Source organism: Passer montanus, unplaced genomic scaffold (assembly GCF_014805655.1).
Source record: "Passer montanus isolate IOZ18808 unplaced genomic scaffold, ASM1480565v1 scaffold183, whole genome shotgun sequence".
NCBI lineage: Eukaryota > Metazoa > Chordata > Aves > Passeriformes > Passeridae > Passer > Passer montanus.
The window spans coordinates 27,757-49,786 of NW_024365715.1; the positions used below are offsets into that span (position 1 = coordinate 27,757).

Sequence of the window (22,030 nt, forward strand, 5' to 3'; positions counted from 1 at the left end):
TCGGCATCCCCTTCCCAGCCCAGTTTGGATGATTTGATGGTTCCCGGGCTGTTGGCAGTGGAGAGGATGGAGAGGCAAGGCTGGCACCCATCCAGGCATCCTGGGATAACCCCTGCTGTGGAGCCATCCCCTTCCTGCTCCATCCCAACCCCAACCCACGGCTCCACGGCCATAAATCCTCAAATGCCCGGAATGTCCTCGGGGAACAGCCCCTCCCAGTCTGAGTGCCCGGACTGGGGCAGTTTGGAGGGGAGCCTTTCCCTCGGTGTGATTTCGGGATGTCAGAGCATCCCTGGACCCACAGGTGCCCACCTGCCCCTCCTAAAGGTCCTGGAGCCTCAATCCTGGTTAATAACCCGCAGTGGGGCTCCGAGCTTGGATTTTCCCTGCCCAGCCCTCGGTGTCACCTTCCCCGGCCGGGTCATTTGACACCCGGGTCACCTTTCCGGGCAGGTGACCTTTGAGTCCGCGGCGCCGGGAGGGAGCTCATTAAAGCAAACGAGTCTGGAGGATGGAGAAGCCGGATTAGCTCAGCTCGGGAAGTCAGGCAGAGCTGGAGAGCGAGGAGAGGGAAAATGGGGCTTGTCCAGAGCCTCTGTCCCGTGGCAGGACTGGCTCTGGCTGATGAGGATCCCCCAAGGGATGGGGCTTGTGCCAAAGCGAGACCTTTCAGGAATTCCCTGACTTTCTGCAGGAAATTTGGATGGAAACCAGCCCTGCCCATGATGTTTCTTTTCCTGACAGTTTGTACCTCACTTGTTCTTTGGAATTCAGGTTTAAAATCCACCCAAATGCTGATTGTCCTTTCCCGGGCAGGATGTGGTGTTTTCACCCCATTTCACAGAATTTTCCATAAACCAGAGCTGGATTCTTCCCCTCCACTGTGTTTTCTGAGTGTGCAGAGTTTTGGAGAGTGTAAATAATCCCTGGGTTGGCATCCTGGATTCTGATCCTGCCCCTTTTTGTCTCTGGAGCTGAGGGACACTGGGTGCCACCTTGTCCTGAGGGAATCTGATCCCCTGATCCATCCAGAGTCCCCCAAAACCGGGGACTGACACGAGGATGAAGGGGTGGCCTGAATGGGAAGGGACCCACGAGGTCACAGCAGTGACAAAGTGACCCTTTCTGGGAGAATCCCAGGGGCTCTGCTGGGGGCTGGGATCCCCCTGATGGAGGGAAAACTCCCCCAAATCCTGCTGGTGCAGGAGGCGAGGTTTGACAAAGTGCATTTTTGGGGAGAAAGAGGCTGCCTGTGTCACCAACGGGAGGTTTGAGTCTGCCCCTCCCAAATCCCTGTTTACTCCCACTGCCACAGCGGTGCTCAAATTTTCCATTTAATTAAATCTCCCATTTTAAATTGTGATTTATCGAGCCCTTTCACCCCGTGCCTTTTCCAGGGTTGGGGTTTAGTCCCTTTTGGTGACTCTGGAGGGAGCAGGGTGCTGGGAAGGGCAGGGGGGTGGTGATGGATGTCACTGGAGCGAGGACAGAGAGCCACTGGCGCAGGAAAATCCTGCTGCTGGGCAACGTGGGGAGGGCAACTCCAGCAGCAGGCAGAGGGAGCGACAGTGAACTCTGGAATTGGTGCTCAGGGACCAGCAATCACCAGCAGGGATGTTTGCTCCTCTTCCTCATCAAACTCACCAGTGCCTGGGAGGGACAAGAAGGTTTTCCATCCGTTGGTTAAAGTGGGAATTTGGGGGAGCAGATTCCCCCAAATCCAGTTGTTCCAGCTGAAATCATAATCCATTATTTACTCTCCATTTTCCGATAACTTCATGGCGCCATTATCAATCCAAGGGCAGCGTCTGCCCAGTGGTGTTGGAAACTTTCCTTCCAGATTGCACCTGTGGCTGCTCTGAGCTGGTTCCCTGGGCACAGGGGAGCTCTTGCTCCTGGAATTTCATGCAGCAGCCCCACCAGTTCCCCCAGTTCCCTCAGGATTTTTCTCCTTTTCCACCTTCACTTTCAGGAATTGAAATCTGGGTGTGGTTTTTGTTGTTTGAATCATTTTTGGTCTCTGTGATGGCATCAAGGCGAGGTTGAACCTCATCCACTCAATCATCCCAAAACTTCTCTTTGAGCCTTTAAATGAGGAATAATTGGGAAACTGATGGAAAATATGGGTTGTTGGGCATGCAGGGTTGCTTGCACAGATGATGGGATTTCGGTTTTCTTGGATTGTCTAGGAGCACAAGGAAGGGGAAGGTGAGCAGTGGTGATTCTTTCCTTTAGTATTTGAAGCATAAAATAATCATGGAATGGTTTGGGTTGGAAAATCATCAGACCATCCTGCTCCACCCCTCTTCCATGGACAGGGATACTTCCCACGAGCCCAGGTTGCTCAGAAATCTCAATTAAAAGATGAAAAATGCTGTTTTCCATGGAGAACTCGCACCAAGGCAATGGAATGGTTTTGGTTGGAAAACCATCAGACCATCCTGCTCCACCCCTCTGCCATGGACAGGGATACTTCCCACGAGCCCAGGTTGCTCAGAAATCTCAATTAAAAGATGAAAAATGCTGTTTTCCATGGAGAACTCGCACCAAGGCGAGCCCAGGCCTCTGCAGGACCTTGAAGGCTTTTGGAGGTCATTGGTGTCCATGTCCTGTGGCCAAGAGCCACCCAGGGAGTCCTGCAGGAGCCACTCTGGGACCAACAGCGGCTCTTTTCCCCCTGTGTATTTTTTCTTTTTTAGGAAAGGAACCACAAAAACAAAGCAGGCAGTTGGTTGGGTTTTTTTAGGTCTGAAGTGCTCAAATTTGGGTCTGAAGTCCCTCTCCCCCCACAGTAACCCTTCCAGACTCCCATCGTGTACAATGTGGATGGGTTTATTTGGGATTGGGAAAAGAACCTTCCACAGGTCCTTGTTTCTTGGGCTGTGCCTGGAGGAGGAGCCGTGATCCTCATGGAATGGTGGATGGACTGGGAGGGTGGAGGCAGCTCCACAGACCCATCCCCAAATTTTCCCTTCTCCTCCTTAGAGACACGATGAGGAGGCCGTGATTGACCAGGGCAGGACGAGCAACGTGGTCAACATCCACTATGAGAAGGAGGAGCTGGAAGGTGAGATCCTGCTGGGCTCCTGCTGGGATCCTGCTGGGAGATTGTGATGGGATTCTGCTGAGATCCTGCTGGGATCCTGCTGGGTTCCTGCTGAGATCCTGCTGGGGGATAATGATGGGATCCTGCTGGGGGATCATGATGGGATCCTGCTGAGATCCTGCTGGGTTCCTGTCTCCTCCTTAGAGACACGACGAGGAGGCCGTGATTGACCAGGGCAGGACGAGCAACGTGGTCAACATCCACTATGAGAAGGAGGAGCTGGAAGGTGAGATCCTGCTGGGCTCCTGCTGAGCTCCTGCTGGGCTCCTGCTGGGATCCTGCTGGGGGATCATGATGGGATCCTGCTGAGATCCTGCTGGGCTCCTGCTGGGATTCTGCTGAGATCCTGCTGGGTTCCTGCAGGGATCATGCTGGGTTCCTGCTGGAGGAGCCACCAGGCCCTGGTTAAAAACAAAAGTCCCTGCAATGTCCTTTGCCTGGTGTCACATCAAGAGCAGCAAAATCTGTTGTGGTTCTTGCTTAAACGACAAATTATTCATTTGTTTTTTTAATGTGATGGCTTTTAAAGCCCTGGTGGAGGCCCCGGTGTGAAATGTGTCCATGGGGTTGGATAATTCCCATCTGCTTTTCCCACAGCAGCTGCTCCTGGCTTGGAGAGGGCAGGAGAATCATTTGATGTGGTGCAGAGTCCCCGTTTTCCTCCTGGAGTTCATTGTCATGGGGCTCCTTTGATCTTTCCTTGTCACCTTCTGCCACAAAAAGATTTCAAAACTATAATTATTGTATTATCTCCTGTTTAATGAGCAAATCTGAGGGTTGGTGGTGGTGGTGGTGTTGTCCAGCCCAAGCTGGAATTCGAGAAGGGTTTTATTGCTCTCAGGGCACATTTAGGTGACCCCAAACCATCCATTGGTGTAAAGCCTGAGTAAAACAGGCTTGGAAAAAAGGACACGTCTGTGAGAGTCAGGGATCCGCTGACATTTACATGGAGGGAAGTCGCTGTGGGATTTCTGGGGTGTCCTGTGGGTCCTGGATGAACCTTGCAGGTCCCTTCCCACTGAGGAGCTTCCCTGGCTCCTCCTGGGGTGGCTGAGCCCCCAATCATTGCCACCTCCCCGTTTTCCCAGGCCACCGGACCCTGTACGTGGGCGTGCGGATGCCGCTGGTGCGCCAGGGCCACCGGCACCACCGCGCCCACAGCCAGAAGCACCGGAAGCGGGAGCGGGAGAAGGAGCCGGTCCCCGCCGAGCAGGGATACCACTGTAAGTCCTGCTGGGGTGGCCACCACGGCACTTCCCAGCCAGGTCCCTCTGGACACTTTGTGGGGCTGTTCTACCGAGGAAAAGTGGGTTTTTGTTTTTAGCAAGACTTCCCTTTTCCCAAACTTTTCTCTGGTTTTGGAGTTAAATCCATAATGATTTCGGGATCCTGGTGTAAAAGTGGAGGTGTGGGGAAGGAAAGCAGCCCATCCTTATGGAGCCTGGGATGGGGGCTCCACCTTCCCTGTGAGAGCCCAGAGGGAGCCGTGGGAGAGGGGCCAGCCCAGCATTTATGGCTGGACTGGTCCCAGTGTGATGCCACTGGAATGTGAGCGTGCCAGGAAGGATCCAGGCTCAGTACTGGGATGGGGATCTCCTCCTGTCCCCAGACACCCCATCCCAGCGGGTGCAGTTCATCCTGGGCACGGAGGAGGACGAGCAGCACGTGCCCCACGACTTGTTCACGGAGCTGGACGAGATCTGCGTGAAGGAGGGCGAAGATGCCGAGTGGAAGGAGACAGCCAGGTAAATCAATCCCTGGGATTTATTTGGGAATGGCAGGAAGCTGTGTCAGGAGAGGTTTAGGTTGGATCCTGGTTCTTCCCCTACTGGAACAGCTCCCCAGGGAATGGCCACAGCCCCAAGGCTGCCAGAGCTCCAGGAGCATTTGGACAAAGCTCTCTGGGACAGGGTGGGATTTTGGGGTGTCTGGGCAGGGTCAGGGATTGGACTTGATGATCTTTGTGGGTCTCTTCCCAGTTAGGAGATTCCATGGTTCTAGAGGTCAGGAAATGCTTGGACATTGGGGTTTGGGGATCAGTGGGATTTGCAGGGTTATCCTGGGCCAGAAGTTGGACTTGATGGTCCTCATGGGTCCCTTCTAATTCCAGAGTTTCCGTGATCCTGTGATCCTCATAGGTCCCTTCCACCTCTGCACATTCCATGATTCCATGTTTCCAGAGGTCAGGGACAGCTCTAAGTGGGATTGTTGGGATGTCCTGCGCAGGGCCAGGGGTTGCACTCTGTGATCCTTGTGGGTCCCTTCCAGCTGAGGGCATTCCAGGATTCCGTGATCCCTGCTGCCAGCTGCGGTGGCAGAGGAGTCCCTGTTCCCTGGGACATGGAGCTTTCCCAGCTGCAGGAACCTCCTCCAGCCACTCCACACTTTTATCCGAGAGGCTGCGGGGCTGGAGCTGTTTTTTCCTGGCTGATCCCACCCCAAATCCACAGGTGGCTGAAGTTTGAGGAGGACGTGGAGGACGGGGGCGAGCGCTGGAGCAAACCCTACGTGGCCACGCTGTCCCTGCACAGCCTCTTCGAGCTGCGCAGCTGCATCATCAACGGGACCGTGCTGCTGGACGTGCGCGCCACCAGCGTCGAGGACATCGCCGGTACCGTGGGGAGAATCCGGGGAAATCCTGTCCTGGGGCTCGGGGCTCCCAGCTCCCCTGGTGGGGTTCTGGGGTGGGAGTGGAGTTTGGGCGTGCAGCTCTTGCTGGCAATGTGTGGTCCTTTGGAAAGTGATTTTTGGGTTGGGGAGAGACTGGAGCAAAGTTCTGCATCAAAAAGGAGAATGTTCTGCATCAAAAAAGAGAATATTCTGCAGTAAAAGGAGAATATTCTGTAGGAAAATGGAGAATGTTCTGTAGGAGAAAGGATAACATTCTGCAGGAAAAAGGAGAACATTCTGCAGTAAAAGGAGAATATTCTGCAGTAAAAGGAGAACATTCTGCATCAAAAAAGAGAATATTCTGTAGAAAAAAGGAGAATATTCTGCAGTTAAAGGAGATTATTCCACAGTAAAAAGGAGAATATTCTGTAGTAAAAAGGAGAATATTCAGCAGTAAAAGAAGAATTTTCCACAGTAAAAAGGAGAATATTCTGCAGCACAGAAGGAGAATGTCCTGCACATTTTTGAGTATTTTGGGACGTGGCTCTTTGGCTTCCCCAAGAGCTGACCCTTGTTCAGTAATGACTCGCTCCAAGCCATTTCCTCCCATCACTCTGATTTCATTTTCCCTTCACACGCCGGGGTTCAGGGCTTTAAGGGCAGAGTGGCTGTGGCAGGGCAGGCTCATGCTCTGACCTCTGTCCCTGTCCCACCAGACCTGATCCTGGCCCAGCAGGAGCTGTCGCCGGAGTTCGACGAGCGCACGCGGGCCAAGGTGCGGGAGGTGCTGCTGAAGAAGCACCACCACCAGAACGAGAGGAAAAGGAACAACCTCCTGCCCATCGTGCGCTCCTTTGCTGATGTCAGCAAGAAACAGGACCTGCACCTGCTTGAGAAGCCAGGTGAGGCTCTGTGGGGTGTGGAGCCAGGTGAGATCCTGCAGGGGTTTGGGGTCAGGTGAGGTTCTGCAGGGGTTTGGGGCCTGGTGAGGTTCTGCAGGGCTTGGAGTCAGGTGAGGCTCTGTGGGGTTTGAAGCCAGGTGAGGTTCTGCAGGGTTTGGAGGCACTGAGGTTCTGTAGGGTATGGAACCAGGTGAGGTTCTGTGGGTTTTGGAGTCAAGTGAGGTTCTGCAGGCATTTGCAGCCAGGTGAGGTTCTGTGTGGTTTGCAGCCAGGTAAGTTTCTGTAGGGTTTGGAGCCAGATAACATCCTGCAGGAGTTTGGAGCCAGGTGAGGTTCTGCAAGGTATGGGTTTGGGGTCAGGTGAGGTTCTGCAGGGGTTTGGGGCCTGGTGAGGTTCTGTAGGGTATGGAACCAGGTGAGGTTCTGCAGGGTTTGGAGGCACTGAGGTTCTGTAGGGTATGGAACCAGGTGAGGTTCTGTGGGTTTTGGAGTCAAGTGAGGTTCTGCAGGCATTTGCAGCCAGGTGAGGTTCTGTGTGGTTTGCAGCCAGGTAAGTTTCTGTAGGGTTTGGAGCCAGATAAGATCCTGCAGGAGTTTGGAGCCAGGTGAGGTTCTGCAGGGTTTGGGGCCAGGTGAAGTTCTGCAGGGTTTGGAGCCAGGTGAGGTTCTGCAAGGTATGGAGGCAGATGGGGTTCTTCAGGGTTTGGTATAAAGTGAGTTTCTGTGGGATTTGGAGTCAAGTGATGTTCTGCTGGGACTTGGAATCAGGTGAGGTTCTGTGGGGTTTGCAGCCAGGTGAGGTTCTGCAAGGTAGGGAGGCAGATGGGGTTCTTCAGGGTTTGGTATAAAGTGAGTTTCTGTGGGATTTGGAGTCAAGTGATGTTCTGCAGGGGTTTGCAGCCAGGTGAGGTTCTGCGGGGTATGGAACCAGGTGAGGTTCTGTGTGGTTTGCAGCCAGGTAAGTTTCTGTAGGGTTTGGAACCAGGTGAGGTTCTGCAAGGTTTGGAGGCAGGTGAGGTTCTGCAGGGTTTGCAGCCACCAGATGAGGTCTTCCAGGGCTTGGAGCCTGGTGAAGTTCTGTGTGGTTTGGAACCAGATGGGGTTCTGTGTGGTTTGGAGCCAGGTGAGGTTCTTTAGGATTTGGAGCCAGGTGAGATCCTGCAGGGGTTTGGAGCTGGTGAGATTCTGTGCGGTTTGGAGCCAAGTGAGGTTCTGCAGCTACCAGGTGAGGTCCCTCGGGGCTTGGAGCCTGGTGAGGTTTTTGCCAGGCTTTACCACAAGGTGAAGGTTTCTCCAGGGATTTGGCACCAGGTGAGGGTTCCTGCCAGTTTTCAGCACCAGGTGAGGGTTTCTGGAGGATATTGTCACTGGGTGAAGGTTTCTATCAGGATTTGGCACCACGTGATGTTTTCTCCAGGAATTTGCACTGGGTGAAGTTTTCTCCCAGGGCTTTAGTACCAGGTGAGGTCTTCTGCCTGTCTTTGGCCTGAGGTGAAGGTTTCTCCAGGGATTTGACACTGGCTGAGGGTTTGTCCAGGTGTTGGCACCAGATGGGGGTTTCTGGATTACTTTGTCCCCATATGACTTGTTCTGGCAAATAACAAACATCCCAACTCCTCTTTCCTCCCTTTCTGAGTGTCTTTCTCTTCCCTCCCAGCCCAAACCCTCACCCCTCACCCTTCTCCCACCACTGCAGAAGCTAAAAATGGGGTGACCCCTGAGACCAGTGCCATGGACCTGAGCAAGGTGAGACCCCTGCACCTCTCCCACTCCTCCAGGGGGGTGAGAGAGACTCTGGGGGGTCCTGAGGGCTTCGTTTTTGGGGGATTCCCTGAGAATGGCTGGTCCTGCCCAGGCGGAGCTACACTTCATGAAGAAGATCCCCAGTGGAGCAGAGGCGTCCAACGTGCTGGTGGGAGAGCTGGATTTCCTCCACCAGCCCCTCGTGGCCTTTGTCCGCCTGACCCCGGCCGTGCTCCTGTCAGGAATGACAGAAGTTCCCATCCCAACAAGGTCTGAAGGAAAAGCAGAGTTTTATTTTAAAAAACCCCAAACCCACCCGAAATCGCCCCATGATTTGGGGCCCAAGGGAACAAGTGGGAGCTGCATGTTTCTCCCATGCTGCTCCCCACCTTCCTCCCTTCCCTGCTGGATCTTTGAAACCTATGGACTAATTTCAATGAAATTTGCCCTAAAATGAGAATTGTGATTGGTTTTGGTGAGCAATTCAACCCATGGAGGAGGCAGGGAGCCAACATGTTTCCCCTTGAGGTCCCAGGGGTTTCCCTGGGTGCTCTTGGAGTGAAGCCACATTCCCCTCTCTCAGTTTGGTTTTCCTTGTCCAGGTTCCTGTTTGTTCTGCTGGGGCCAGGAGGAAAAGCCCATCAGTACCACGAGATCGGCAGGTCCATGGCCACCACCATGACGGATGAGGTGTGATGAGATAAGAGGGATCTCAGGGTCACTTCTGGGGTTCTTCACCATTCCCTGTCCCTAGAGCAGCGAGGAAGAGGATTTGCTGTCCCAGCCCTTCACTCACACCCCAAACCAGGCAGATTTACACCACCCCAAATCCTGGGAGCTGAAATCCCCTCTGGGTGCATCCTACACCCCATCCTTCCCTACGGGGTACCCAGGACGTTGTCCCCAGTGGTGGCATTGCCCGAGCCAGAACAACTTCTCCCCTTTAAGGCAGCATCTCCAGTGTGGGCATGGAGGGCAGGGCTGAAATCCCACCCGGGATTCATCCTGCACCTCATCCTCTCCACATCCAGGGCTGGAACCATCCCAGGGTTGGCATTGTCAGGGTGGTAGAACTTCTCCTCAAAGCCGTGAGGGACAGTGACCTCATGGAGGAGATGATTACAAGCACCACAATGCCCAGATTCTTCTTGCTGGGGGAACATTTCCAGCTGCCATTTCCAGCAGGAGATGTGACACCAGCTGAAGGTTTCTGTCAGGACTTGGCACCAAGTGACGTTTTCTCCAGGAATTTGCACTGGGTGAAGTTTTCTCCCAGAACGTTTCCAGCTGCCGTTTCCAGCAGGGGATTTGGGGAAGATGATCCTGCCATAGCCAAAGGGGAGCTGCCCAGGTGAGGACACCTAGGGTGGGTTGTGCCCTCACCTGGGGGTCTCCTCTGGGCAGGTTTTCCACGACGTTGCCTACAAAGCCAAGGACCGGGCTGACCTCGTGGCTGGCATCGACGAGTTCCTGGATCAGGTCACGGTGTTGCCACCAGGAGAGTGGGACCCATCCATCCGAATCGAGCCCCCCAAAAACGTCCCCTCCCAGGTGGGTGCTGCAAGGGGAAAGGCAGCACAACACCCCAAATTCTGGTAAACTTGGAATTTCCAGTTTGGCACAGCCACACCCAGGCCAGGAGCACAACAAGCTGGTGGTTGATAAAATACCTGAACAATGCCAGTTTTGAGCTGAATTCTGTGCTCACAGGAAAAGAGGAAGATGCCGGGAGCTCTGGATGAGAGTTCTTCCCACAGCAAACCAGAGAAACACAGCGGTCCTGAACTGGAGCGGACTGGGAGGTGGGAGCTCTCCCGGTTTGGGGCCGCCTTCTGTTTTGCCCCCAAAATCTGAGCAGGCACCTCCCCTTCCAGCAGCTTTTGGGGTCACCTGGTTCAGTGAAAGGGCTGCATGTCCTTGGTCCCCTGGGCTGGGCAGAGGGGATGTCTGGGCAGGGGGGAGATCTGGGTAAGGGGGACACCTGGACAAGGAGGAGGTTTGGGAAGGTGGGAGATCTGGGCAGGGAGGAGGTCTGGGCAGGGAGGTCTGGAAAGGTGGGAGATCTAGGCAAGGGGGACACCTGGGCAGTGAGAAGGTCTGGGAAGGTGTGAGTTCTGGACAAGGAGGAGGTCTGGGAAGGTGGGAGATCTGGGCAGGGGGGGACACCTGGGCAGGTGGGCCCCGCCCCAGCATCAACACACTGGGGTTTCCTGGCTTTGGAGTGGGGACAGGTCTGGAAACACCTCCAGGTGAAGACATTTTCTGCCCAAAGGAAACCGAACATGATCTCCCAAGAGAACAGCCTGGTCTTCCCTCCCTGCAGGCTCTTTGGAGGTCTGGTCCTGGACGTGAAGCGCAAGGCGCCGTGGTTCTGGAGTGACTTCAGGGACGGTCTGAGCCTGCAGTGCCTGGCGTCCTTCCTGTTCCTTTACTGTGCCTGCATGTCCCCCGTCATCACCTTCGGGGGACTGCTGGGGGAGGCAACCCACGGCCACATTGTGAGCTCCTGTCTCTGTAGGGAGCGTGGGGAGGGGGAAACGCCCCAGAAGGACCCCCTGGACTGGTGGGAAGTGTCCCTGCTCGTGGGGAGTGTTTGGAGCCCAAACCAGCCCCTGCCAACCCAACCCAACCCGCTCCATAACCTAGGAAATCCTTTTGCTGCTGTGAACTTCCTTTGGGTTTTCTGGGGGGAGTTTATCCCGAATGATTGATTTACTCCCTGCTCCCTCTCTTCCCTGCCAGAGTGCCATGGAGTCACTGCTGGGAGCATCCATGACGGGCGTGGTTTATTCCCTCTTTGCTGGCCAACCCCTCACCATCCTCGGCAGCACTGGACCTGTCCTGGTCTTTGAGAAGATTCTCTACAAATTCTGCAAGTGAGATGTTTGTCTTCTATTCTTCTGGGGAAAAGACTTTTTGTTTTTTGGGCAGGGAGAAGATATTTTTCTTCTCATTTTCTCAGTGGGATTTGTCAGATTTAAGTTGTTTGCTGGGTCACAGAGGTCTCCTGCTGCTGCTGTCGCGCAGGAAGGGTGAGAGTCCTTGGGCTTGGGAGTAATTTGGGATTTTTGGCTTGGGGTAATTTCAGGATTTTAGGGTTGTAATGAAGCAGTGGGAGGAGGAGGAACCAGAGGCTCTGGGTGGATTCCCAAGGAAGGTGAGACAAATCCCTCTGGTTTGGGAGTGACAGAGGGTTTGTTTTCCACTGAGTACAAAACTTTTAAACCCGGTTTTTGTTGGAAGAAGAAATAGATTTTGCCCAAATATCCGTGTAGTTAAATTGGAATATTTTGAGTTTTGGGTATTTTATTGAATAAGTAGGAGCTTTTCCTGGGAAATAGCTCTTTTCTGTGACAGTCCTTTCATCTTGGTGACTTTGGTGTGGGATTCCAAAGTTTAATTCCCCCTCACCGGAATTAAACTTCTCATTCACCCCCAAGCTGACTGTGGGTGACCAGGGCAAACCCAGCTGGTTTTGGTCTCGGGGCTCTGGGGGACATGGGAGAACCTTCCACAACCTCAACTGGCCTCCAAGGCATTAAGACAATGTTAATTAATGCTCATTAAACACTTGGCTTCTCCACCCGCACCCTGCAACCTCAAGGACATGGAAACCTCAATTACCACCCGCAACCTCCACACCCACCCCCACTGCTCCTAATTTTCTCTGCAGAAAGGCTCAGCTCCGAGGCCTGTGCTGGCCTTTCCCCAGGAGGTTTTGTGGTTTTCCAGGGAATACACGCTCTCCTATCTGTCCCTGCGGACGTGCATCGGGCTCTGGACCGCGTTCTTCTGCGTGGTGCTGGTGGCCACGGACGCCAGCTGCCTGGTGTGCTACATCACCCGCTTCACCGAGGAGGCCTTCGCCTCCCTCATCTGCATCATCTTCATCTACGAGGCCCTGGAGAAGCTGAGCCACCTGCGGGAGACCTTCCCCGTGCACATGCACAGCAAGCTGGACCTCCTCACTATCTATTAGTGGGTGTTCTCCTCCTCGCCCCCAGCAGGTGCCTCTGGGCTCGTCCTGGCGCTGTTCCCTCAGCCCTGTCCTGGTTTCCCTCCTCCAGCTGTAAGTGTGAGCCCCCAGCTCATCCCAGCAACGAGACCCTGCGGTTCTGGCGGAGCAATGGGATCTCTGTGTCGGGAATCACCTGGGGAAACCTCACTGTGACCGTAAGTGCCCTGGGCCACCACTTCCTCAGGGAGGCCAGGGGCGTTCACGGTGCCAAAGCCACCATCCTCAGGTGACTTTGGGCTTCAAAGTGCTCTGACAAGTCCCTGCTTAAATCTCATGAGTACTTTGAGCCTGCTTGGTCCTGGGAAGGAGAGTCCAGGGGTGTCCAGCCCACCTGGTCCAGCCCCCCTGGTCCAGCCCCCGATCCAGCCCACCTGGTCCAGCTCACTTTGTCCCCAGCCTTGGGGATAAGAACTGTCCCCCTCAGCCGGGCTGTGGGACCTCAGTCAGGGTTAAGGGAGTGCTTTGATACCTGGAGCATTTGGAGGACTGAAGTTCCTGCCTGAAGGCAGTGATTGACCCCCTTAATTTGTTCCAAATGACTGCAGGCCCTGCTGTCTGTAGGGTCTCACGTAAATTTGCATGTCTGAGCAGCCCCATAGGGATTGTCCCTGGAAGCAGAGCCCAGGTGTGGGACAGGGCTCTTTGGGACATCTCCAGCCCCTTTTGGCCTTGTCCTGAGAGCCCTGCTCTCTCTACAATTTGTCTCTTTTTCCCCCATGGTTGTCCCAGCCCTCCTTCCCTCGTCCTTCTTTATCCTCAAATTTCCAGCTTTTCCTTCCCCTCCAATGTTTTCCTCAGCCATGGTGGAGCAGACGACATGCTGTGGGCCCATGGTGTCCCACCACATCCCACCCCTGCTCCCCTCTGTGTAATTCCAGCTCCATGTGTCACTTGTTCAGCTCCTGCTGCCCATATTTACATTATATAAATATATAAATATTTTTGTTTATGTATAAACACCCACATATTTTATAAATATAATAATATTTATACTGTATATTTCTATTTATTTATATATTTAAATATATAAATATTTATATATTTATAATATACAGATATATTTAGAATATATTGATATATTCATATTTATAACTTCTGTGGCAGCTGCAGGGTCACAGATCTTGCACCAAGACCCTCAACCCCCCCGTTCTCCTTGTTTTCCTCTGTGTCCCGATGCTCTGTTTCTCCAGGAATGTCGCTCTTTGCATGGGGAGTTCCACGGACCTGCCTGTGGACACAACGGCCCCTACGCGCCCAATGTCCTCTTCTGGTGCTGCATCCTCTTCTTCTCCACCTTTGTCCTGTCGAGTTTGTTGAAGAAGTTTAAAACCAGCCGTTACTTCCCAACCAGAGTAGGTAGAAGGTGGTGGCCCAGGACAGATTCCATGCTCCTTTCCCAAAATGCCATTCCTGGAGCACTGAGGGATTGGCCACCGCTCAGTCAGGCTGGGAAACGCCGACCTTGGATGTCCCTCCCTCGTTTCCATGAGTGCAGAGAGGTTGTGGCATTCCCCACCTGCCTCACTACCTGTTCCAGAGCGATGTTTTTTGGCTCAGGCAGTGGGAAATCAGCTCTTCCAGAGTTATTTATTTTTCTTTCCCTTCTGAGCATCGTTTTCTGGAGTGGCATTCGAATGAGGAGTTGCCATGGAAAAACAGGAATGAACGATGCCTCAGTGTCTTATTCCCATTTTACCCAGAAGCGTGGCACCTTTCCTCATTTTTAGTATTTTTGTTAATGTCTGAATTAAAATTTGAATTTTCCCCCTAATTAAACTCTTTCTACTGTCCCACGCCAGATCCCCAGATCTCCAACATGGCAGCAACATCCACCCCGGGGAGTTGGCTGCATGTCCTTGGAGTGGTGGGATTTTAGGGATTAACCAGTCCCAACTCCTTGGGTGTCCCCAGGTTTCCCACCTTGTGTCCTGGCCCCTCTCATCCCCGGTTTCTCGCCCCAGGTCCGATCCACAGTGAGTGACTTTGCTGTGTTCCTCACCATTGTCATCATGGTGCTCATCGACCTCGGGATCGGGATCCCGTCCCCCAAGCTCCAAGTCCCCCACGTGTTCAAGGTAATGGGGCTGGGGATTGGTGGAGAGGGCTTTTGGCACCTGAGGTGCCACCAGGTGACGCCAGGGCAGGGCTGGAGGAGGTGCTGGTGGTGGAACCATCTCCTCTTCGACATCCAAGAGCATCAATCCCCCTGGAAACCAGGGTACAGCCCCAAAACCAGACACTGGACAGGAGAACCATCTCCAGCAGGGCAGGGCAGGGCTGGGCTGGAGGAGCTGCTGGTGGTGTGAGCTTCTGCCACATCCAAGTGCATTAATTCCTTCCTGTTGTTTGGGAAGAAAGCCCCAAAACCAGGGGCGAGGGGACTCTGGGACAGATGACACCAGCACTGTGAAGCCCCCTGGGAGAGGGTGACACGAAGGGAAATGGGAAATGCTTGGACAAAGGGATGGAGTAGAACTGAGGCCAGGGAAGGGTTTGGGCTGGGGGCTGATCCTGCCCTGTGTTGCAGCCCACCAGGGACGACCGTGGGTGGCTCATCAGCCCCATTGGGCCCAACCCGTGGTGGACAGTGTTGGCCGCGCTCATCCCGGCCCTGCTCTGCACCATCCTCATCTTCATGGACCAGCAGATCACGGCCGTCATCGTCAACAGGAAGGAGCACAGGCTCAAGGTGAGGGGCTGCAGGGGTCACCCCTCCCCACCCCGCTCAGGCTGTGGGGCTGGGACAAGCTCCTGTCCCAAATGCTTTGGGAAGGTTTGGGATAGCACCAGGCTGTGTGGCAGGAGCTCTCCTGGACGCAGGGAGGGGACGGCAACTTTTGGGAGCAGCAAGTGAATATTGGAGTGTAGAAGGGTGGTGTTTTTTCAAATGTCAGTGGCAGCTGGGGAAGGGATCTCAATGAGCTCCAGGGATCACTCAGAGCCATGTCCTACCTACAAGTGGTGGGAATTTCTTTATGAATGAAAGAATAATACATTTTTAAATTATTTCTGAGAAGCAGAGGTGGTACAAACTTTCCAGACCCACTTTGTCTGATCCTGCCAGACTTTTGTGCAAGATGTCAAATCCACGTTTGATTCCAGTTCTTATTTCAAACCTTACTTAAATTTTCCAGAAGTTGGCTTGTGTTTGAGCAGGGTTTGAGCCCCATCCTTGGTGTTGTCCTGGTCCCTGAGGGATGCTCTTGTTCCGTTTTTGCTCCCCAGAAAGGCTGTGGGTACCACCTGGACCTGTTCATGGTGGCCGTGATGCTGGGGGTGTGCTCGGTGATGGGGCTGCCCTGGTTCGTGGCCGCCACGGTCCTGTCCATCACCCACGTCAACAGCCTCAAGGTGGAGTCCGACTGCTCCGCGCCGGGCGAGCAGCCCAAGTTCTTGGGGATCCGGGAGCAGAGGGTCACTGGCCTGATGATCTTCGTGCTCATGGGCTGCTCCGTTTTCTTCACCTCTGTGCTCAAGGTGAGAGCGGGATGGAAACCCCCTGGTGACCCACGGGAGTTTGGGAGGGGATGTGGAATTAGAGCCTCTCTCCCCCAGGAGGTGATGCCAAAGACAGAATGGGAACCAGCCTCAGTGACTTCCAGCCCTTCAGACCCGGCTTGGGATGCTCAAGCCAAGCAAACAAAACAAATCCCTTAATTCCCAGGTGTCCTCCAGACCCTCTGTAGTGAGAGGGATCCTGGCTGGATCCCACCAAAGCTGGTCCATACCTGCCCTTCTCAGCTGGATGGGAGAGAAAATAGACCAAAGGTTCATGGCTTGAGATAAGGACAGGGACAGATCCCTCACCAGTCATGATCATGAGAAAAGAGGCTGGAATTAGGGATATTAATTGAATTTATTACTGACAAAATCACAGCAGGATCAAAGAAGTAAAACCAAACCTTAAAAACTCCCTTCCCTTCCCTTCCCTTCCCTTCCCTTCCCTTCCCTTCCCTTCAGGATTGGGGGTTTCAGTCAGATCATCCCACATTGTTCCAGCTGCTCCTCAGGGAGAGGAGCCAAAGCCCTTCCCCATCGGTCCCTCTCAGGGGAGACAGTTCTCCAGGAACTTCTCCAGGAACTGCTCCATCCTGAGTGCATCCCATGGGAGACAGCTCTCCCCAAACTGCTCCAGCATGGGTCCTTGCTCCTTGGCCAGCAGCAGGTCCATCCTGGAGCCAGCTGGAGCTGGATCTGCCAACCATGGAAGAAACTTCCAGCAGCTTCTTACAGGGGCCATCCCTGCTCCCTAGACATGGCCACACAAACTCTACACATCCACCCCCACTTTGGGTTAGAATTTAGCATTTTCAGAGAAGCAGGACTTTATTGGCTGCAGTTAACTTCCCCAGGAGCCTTGGAAGAGCCATTCCCAGGAGCTCAACCCTCAGAATTCCCTCCACAGGCTTCCCTGCCTGTTCTTCCCACCAAACAATCCCAGTTCCAGGCTCAGAGGAGACACAATCCCAACTCCAGGCTCAGAGGAGATGTCACTTCCATGCATTCCCACAAGAGTTTTTCGAGATAATTTTTTACCCCCACAGGAGGTCTCAGATAGATCAAATGTGGTCCTGATGGATGAAATCCCCTCTTTGTCTCCAGCCTCTCTGGAAAAGAGGATTATTCTGATGAAATGAATCAAAAGATCAGCCTGACACAGAGAACAAAATCTGTGCTGGATAAAACCCAGCATGGGAAAGCTGGGAATCTTCAGGCAGTACCTGAGAAAGGAGTGGTGAGAGAGAGTGACAATACTGCAAATGAAATTGAAAGCCATTAATTATTGCATTTTTTCCCCAGTTTATCCCGATGCCAGTGCTTTACGGGGTCTTTCTGTACATGGGGGTCTCGTCACTCCGAGGAATCCAGGTACAGCTGCTCCGGGGAATTTCCTCTCCCTGAAGGCCTTGGGATGGGAGAAAATGTCTCTGAGAGGAGGAAATTTAGGTGGTTTTTGTCAGGGACTGATGGGTGGAGGCTACGGAAGTTTTTAGGGCTGGGAGGGTCCAGTTCAGCACTGGAAGAACGTAGTTCAGCACTGGGAGGGCCCAGTTGGGCACTGGGAGAAGCAAGTTCAGTGCTGGGACAACCCAGTTCAGCACTGGGAGAGTCCAGTTCAGCACTGGGAGGGGCAGTTCAGTGCTGGGAGGGCCAGTTCAGCTCTCTCTGTTTCAGGCTTTAGGACAGGTTGGTGTTTGGTGATGGGAATTGGTAGAATTCAGTGTGAAGGGAAGGAAATTCCACCAGTGGGAATCCTCGCTGTGGGATTCCCTGGGCCAAGAGATGCTGACCAGAGAAAACCTGAAATAATTCAGAATGTGGTGGGCAAAGCCAGGTGGATTTTGGATGGAGCGAAGGGAAAGCAGGTGCTGCTCCCAGGAGGAGCAGAAGGGAATCCCGGATTTCTCCTTGCTCCCAAATCCTCCACATCTCAGCAGCTGCAGGAGCTGTGGCAGTGCTCCCTTTTCCCTGCAGTTCTTCGACCGCCTGAAGCTGTTCTGGATGCCGGCCAAGCACCAGCCCGACTTCATCTACCTGCGGCACGTGCCCCTGCGCAAGGTGCACCTCTTCACCCTCATCCAGCTGCTCTGCCTCGTGCTGCTCTGGGCCATCAAAGCTTCCCGCGCTGCCATCATCTTCCCCATGATGGTGATTCCCAGAGTTCCCAGTGTTCCCGGAGTTCCCGGTGTTACCGGTGTTCCTAGTGTTCCCAGTGTTCCCTGTGTTCCCAGTATTCCCAGTGATCCCAGTATTCCCAGTGATCCCAGTATTCCCAGTGTTACCGGTGTTCCTCGTATTCCCAGTATCCCTGGTGTTCCTAGTATTTCCAGTGCTCCCAGTATCCCCGGTGTTCCCAGTGTTCCCAATATTCCCAGTGTTCCCCGGTGTTCCCAGTATCCCCAGTGTTTCCAGTATTCCCAGTATCCCCGGTGTTCCCAGTGTTCCTGATGTGCCCAGTATTCCCAGTGTTCCTGCTGTTCCCGGTGTTCCCAGTGTTCCCAGCATTCCCAGTGTTCCCAGTGTTCCCAGTGTTCCTAGCATTCCCAGTATCCCAGGTGTTCCCAGCATTCCCGGTGTTCCTGGTGTTCCCAGTATTCCCAGTGTTCCCGGTGTTCCCAGTGTTCCTGGTGTTCCCAGTATTCCCAGTGTTCCCAGAGTTCCCAATATCCCCAGTGTTCCTAGTGTTCCCAGTGTTCTCAGTATCCCCGGTGTTCCAGTGTTCCCAGTATCCCCAGTGTTCCCAGTGTTCCCAGCATTCCCAGTATTCCCGGTGTTCCCAAGTATATTCCAGTGTTCCCAGTATCCCTGGTGTTCCCAGGTATTCCCAGTGTTCCCAATATTCCCAGTATTCCCGGTGTTCCCAAGTGTTCCCAGTATCCCCGGTGTTCCCAGGTATTCCCAGTGTTCCCAACATTCCCAGTATTCCCAGTATTCCCGGTGTTCCTGGTGCTCCCAGCGCCCCTCACTGCTCCCGGTGCTCGCAGCCCTGGAGGGATGGGAAGCACCATCTCTGGCCTCACCCATCTTCCCTTTCCTTCCTGCAGGTTTTGGCTCTCGTTTTTGTCCGGAAAGTGATGGATTTCTGCTTCTCCAAGCGGGAGCTCAGCTTCCTGGATGACCTCATGCCAGAAAGCAAGAAGAAGAAGTTGGACGATGCCAAAAATGAAGCCAAAGAAGAGGAGGTAACGCCAGGAGCTGGGAATCTCCTCTGGGCTGTGAGATTCCCTACTCCTGTCACAGCTCATCCTTCGATCACGGAATTGTGGGGCCATGGAATGGGTAGGAATGGACATTAAAACCATCTGGTGCCACCCGTGCTGTGGGCAGGGACATCTCCCACTATGCCAGGGTACTTCAGGCTCGTCCAGCCTGGCCTGGGGCACTGCCAGGCTGGAGAAGGATGGGGAATCCACATCTCCTCTGGGCAGCAGCTGTTGGGGAACATCAGAACCGAGTCAAACAGATCTCATAGCCTGGATCCCACATTCTGAACCTTTTTCCCTAAATTCTGAGAGAGTCCCACACTGGAACAGAGACATTGCTATGATTTTTAAATGAGCCTTATAATAAAAATAATTACTATATTTCTGTGAGGGTTTGCTCCCAGCAGTGTCACTAACCCCAAACACACCCACAGGGGAAGGTCTTTACCTGCTGCTAAAGGTGCTGTGGGTCAGAGGAGAGGGCAGCCTGCCAGGTTTTTACTGGAGTTTCATTTTCCCCATCTTGCATCAAGGAGAGAAAACCTGACTTGTCTCTTTTCAGGAGTCCCAGAAAATGATGGAAGCAGCTGCTGCGAATTCTGTTCAGCTGAAGCTGGGCAAGACCAGCAGGGTGGACACCCCAAAGCCCAGCAGTGACAGGTAAAGACCCCCCAGGTCAGGACCCCTGGCAGGATCAGTGGGAAGTGTCGGGCTCACGTTTCTCCACTTGCAGATTTATCCCCAGTCATCTTAGTGGGAAAATCCCAATTTACTGGCAATTTAGGAGGTGATGGCAGAGCTCTGACCCCACATAGTGGCTGCATAATTCCTGTTTTATCCCAAAACTACATCACCAGTGGCATTCTGGGATCTGGAGACCCTTCTGTTCCCACCTGAGAGGTCGCAGGGGGAAACACCAGCTGTGGATCTGCAGCTCTGGGCCTTGATTCCCAAAATTCCTCACCCAGCCAAACCATCCTCACCAGCTGAGCTCCGGTTTTCCAGGCCCTCCTGTTCCTCTGGCTGCTGCCAATGCTCCTGGTGGGATCAGACCCATCCTCATGGAAAACCATCTGGAATATTCCTTGCAGGGCTGATCCTTCCGAGATCAACATTTCGGACGAGATGTCCAAGACCACGGTGTGGAAGGCTCTGACCATGAACACAGAAACGCTCTGAAGCCGGGAGGAAGGAGGTAAAGGCTCAGCTGTGGCGTGGCCTTGTGGGGACAGCACGTGCCCATGGCCTCCCTGCGCTCTGCCAGAGCTGCTGAGCAAGGGGCACGTTCCTGGGAACAGGCAGCAGGACCATGGCCACCAGCAGCAGGACCATGGCCACCAGCTCCTCTCTGCAGGGAAGGGTGGGAGCTGCACCTGGAATCCTGGGACCCTCCACCCAGAGAGGCTTTGAGGGGCTGGGGGCATCTCCAGAGCTGGAGAAGGGCTGGAGCAGCAGGAGGAAGGTCTGGAGAGCTCCTGAGGAAGCTGGAAAGGAGCTCAGCCTTTCCTCTTTCCTGGAGAGAAGGGCTCAGGAGGGACCCTGTGACTCTGCACAGCTCCTGACAGGAGGGGGCAGCTGGGGGGGTTTGGGATCTGCTCCTGGGGAAAAGGAACGGGAGGAAAGGGAATGGCCTCAAGTTGACCAGGGAAGGTTCAGGGTGGATACTGGGGAAAATTCCTTCATGGAAATGTTGTCCAAGGCCTGGCACAGCTGCCCAGGTCAGGGATGGAGCCATCATCCCTGGAAGAGTTCCATAAACTTGGGTGCGGCGCCTGGGGACATGGCCAGTGGTGAACACAGTGGTTGACAGTTGGATTTGATGATCTTAAACACCTTTTCCAACCTGAACAATTCCATGGATCTCTAATTCTGGGTCTTCCACTGATGCTACCCCCCCTGTTTCCCTCTTTTCCCCCCATCCCCACGTTTAGGCGCCTCGACGCTGCCGTCGAGGAGCAGGAAAGTGACTCAGGGATGTGCCAAGGCAGACACGGAGGAGCAGCTCGTTTCCCAGCCGAGGGGTCCCATAAAGCCATGCAGAGTTTCCCGTTCCCCGGGCTGCTGCGTCCCGGGGATCCGTGTTGTCCAGCCTCGTGTGTCCTCGTGTGTGTGTTGTGCAGTGGTGGAGGCTCCGCTACCGCTTCCCATCAGTTCTATTTTTTTAATCTCAAATTCCTCCTCTCCTTCCTTTCTTTTCTTTTCTTTTTTTTTTTTCTTTTCCAAATATAAACTCTGAATGTACAAAACCATTCCCTGCTGGATCTGGCGCCTTCTCCTTCCTCACAGCCGGGGTTTTGGTCTGGTTTGGGATCCTCCTTTGGATAACTTCTGTCTCTTACTGATACAAGAGGGATGCTCTCCATGGTGGGGCAGCATTGGGAGCACCTCAGAAACTGGGATGAGCCACCCCTGAGCACTCAGGATAACACAAAGGAAAAGCTTCCTATGCTCCATTTTCACATATTTTTGAGGGTTGTTGTTGGGCTCTGCCACCAGCCTGAAAGCGGTAAAATCCAGAAATGTCCCTTTTTAGTCAGCTCCAAAATGACCATAAGGGAAGCTTAAAAATGAAATCGCTGGTGGTGGGAGCAGCCAGGTGAGATGTGGAGCTCTGCAGCCCCAGAACCCCCACCCTTGTTCCTCCCCTTCCCTTCCTGTCACCTCCCTGGACTCTGGTTTTTCCTTCACTCCGTCCTTGCAAATCCTCTTTGGAGCTGGCAGGGAAGTGGGAAGTGCCTTTTCCTCCTCCTTTTCCCTGCTGTTTCACAGGGAGAGGCTGGGAAGCCCCAAAGGTCCTGAAGCTCTCCCCACATTTGGGGGGCTTGGGGGGCTCTGGTGTCCCCCTGGGATGTGTGGCTGAGTCTGGGGGCTGTGGAGCTGGGAAGGGAGAACATTCCAGAGGAAAAGGTGCTCCCAGAGCCCTTGGGAGGCTTGGAACACACTCCAG

General features: G+C 53.8%; 1 protein-coding gene across 2 annotated transcripts; it reads left to right on the forward strand.

The window, feature by feature from the left end:
• Positions 1 to 2,994: 2,994 nt before the first annotated feature.
• LOC120500626 (electroneutral sodium bicarbonate exchanger 1-like) lies at positions 2,995 to 21,332 on the forward strand. Of its 2 annotated transcripts, none has more exons than XM_039705760.1 (24): positions 2,995 to 3,067; positions 4,195 to 4,329; positions 4,716 to 4,851; positions 5,557 to 5,717; positions 6,433 to 6,618; positions 8,276 to 8,364; positions 8,474 to 8,631; positions 8,964 to 9,051; positions 9,766 to 9,912; positions 10,072 to 10,163; positions 10,685 to 10,859; positions 11,104 to 11,237; positions 12,094 to 12,339; positions 12,429 to 12,534; positions 13,570 to 13,731; positions 14,341 to 14,454; positions 14,907 to 15,068; positions 15,605 to 15,856; positions 17,180 to 17,248; positions 17,855 to 18,028; positions 18,925 to 19,062; positions 19,646 to 19,743; positions 20,175 to 20,278; positions 21,015 to 21,332. In XM_039705760.1, exons 2-23 carry the CDS (start codon positions 4,224 to 4,226, stop codon positions 20,260 to 20,262), a joined length of 3,081 nt encoding a protein of 1,026 aa, XP_039561694.1. In that variant the 5' UTR covers positions 2,995 to 3,067; positions 4,195 to 4,223; the 3' UTR covers positions 20,263 to 20,278; positions 21,015 to 21,332. The 2 variants fall into 2 exon arrangements, with proteins under 2 accessions (XP_039561694.1, XP_039561693.1); XM_039705759.1 differs by lacking the exon at positions 2,995 to 3,067 and adding an exon at positions 3,255 to 3,332.
• The last annotated feature ends 698 nt before the right edge of the window (positions 21,333 to 22,030 follow it).

Coding starts and splice junctions, on each gene's coding strand:
- LOC120500626 (XM_039705760.1), top strand. CDS start 4,224: ATGCCGCTGGTGCGCCAGGGCCACCGGCACCACCGCGCCCACAGCCAG. Junction 5,718..6,432: donor CAGCGTCGAGGACATCGCCG/GTACCGTGGGGA, acceptor CTGTCCCACCAG/ACCTGATCCTGGCCCAGCAG. Junction 10,860..11,103: donor AGGCAACCCACGGCCACATT/GTGAGCTCCTGT, acceptor CTTCCCTGCCAG/AGTGCCATGGAGTCACTGCT.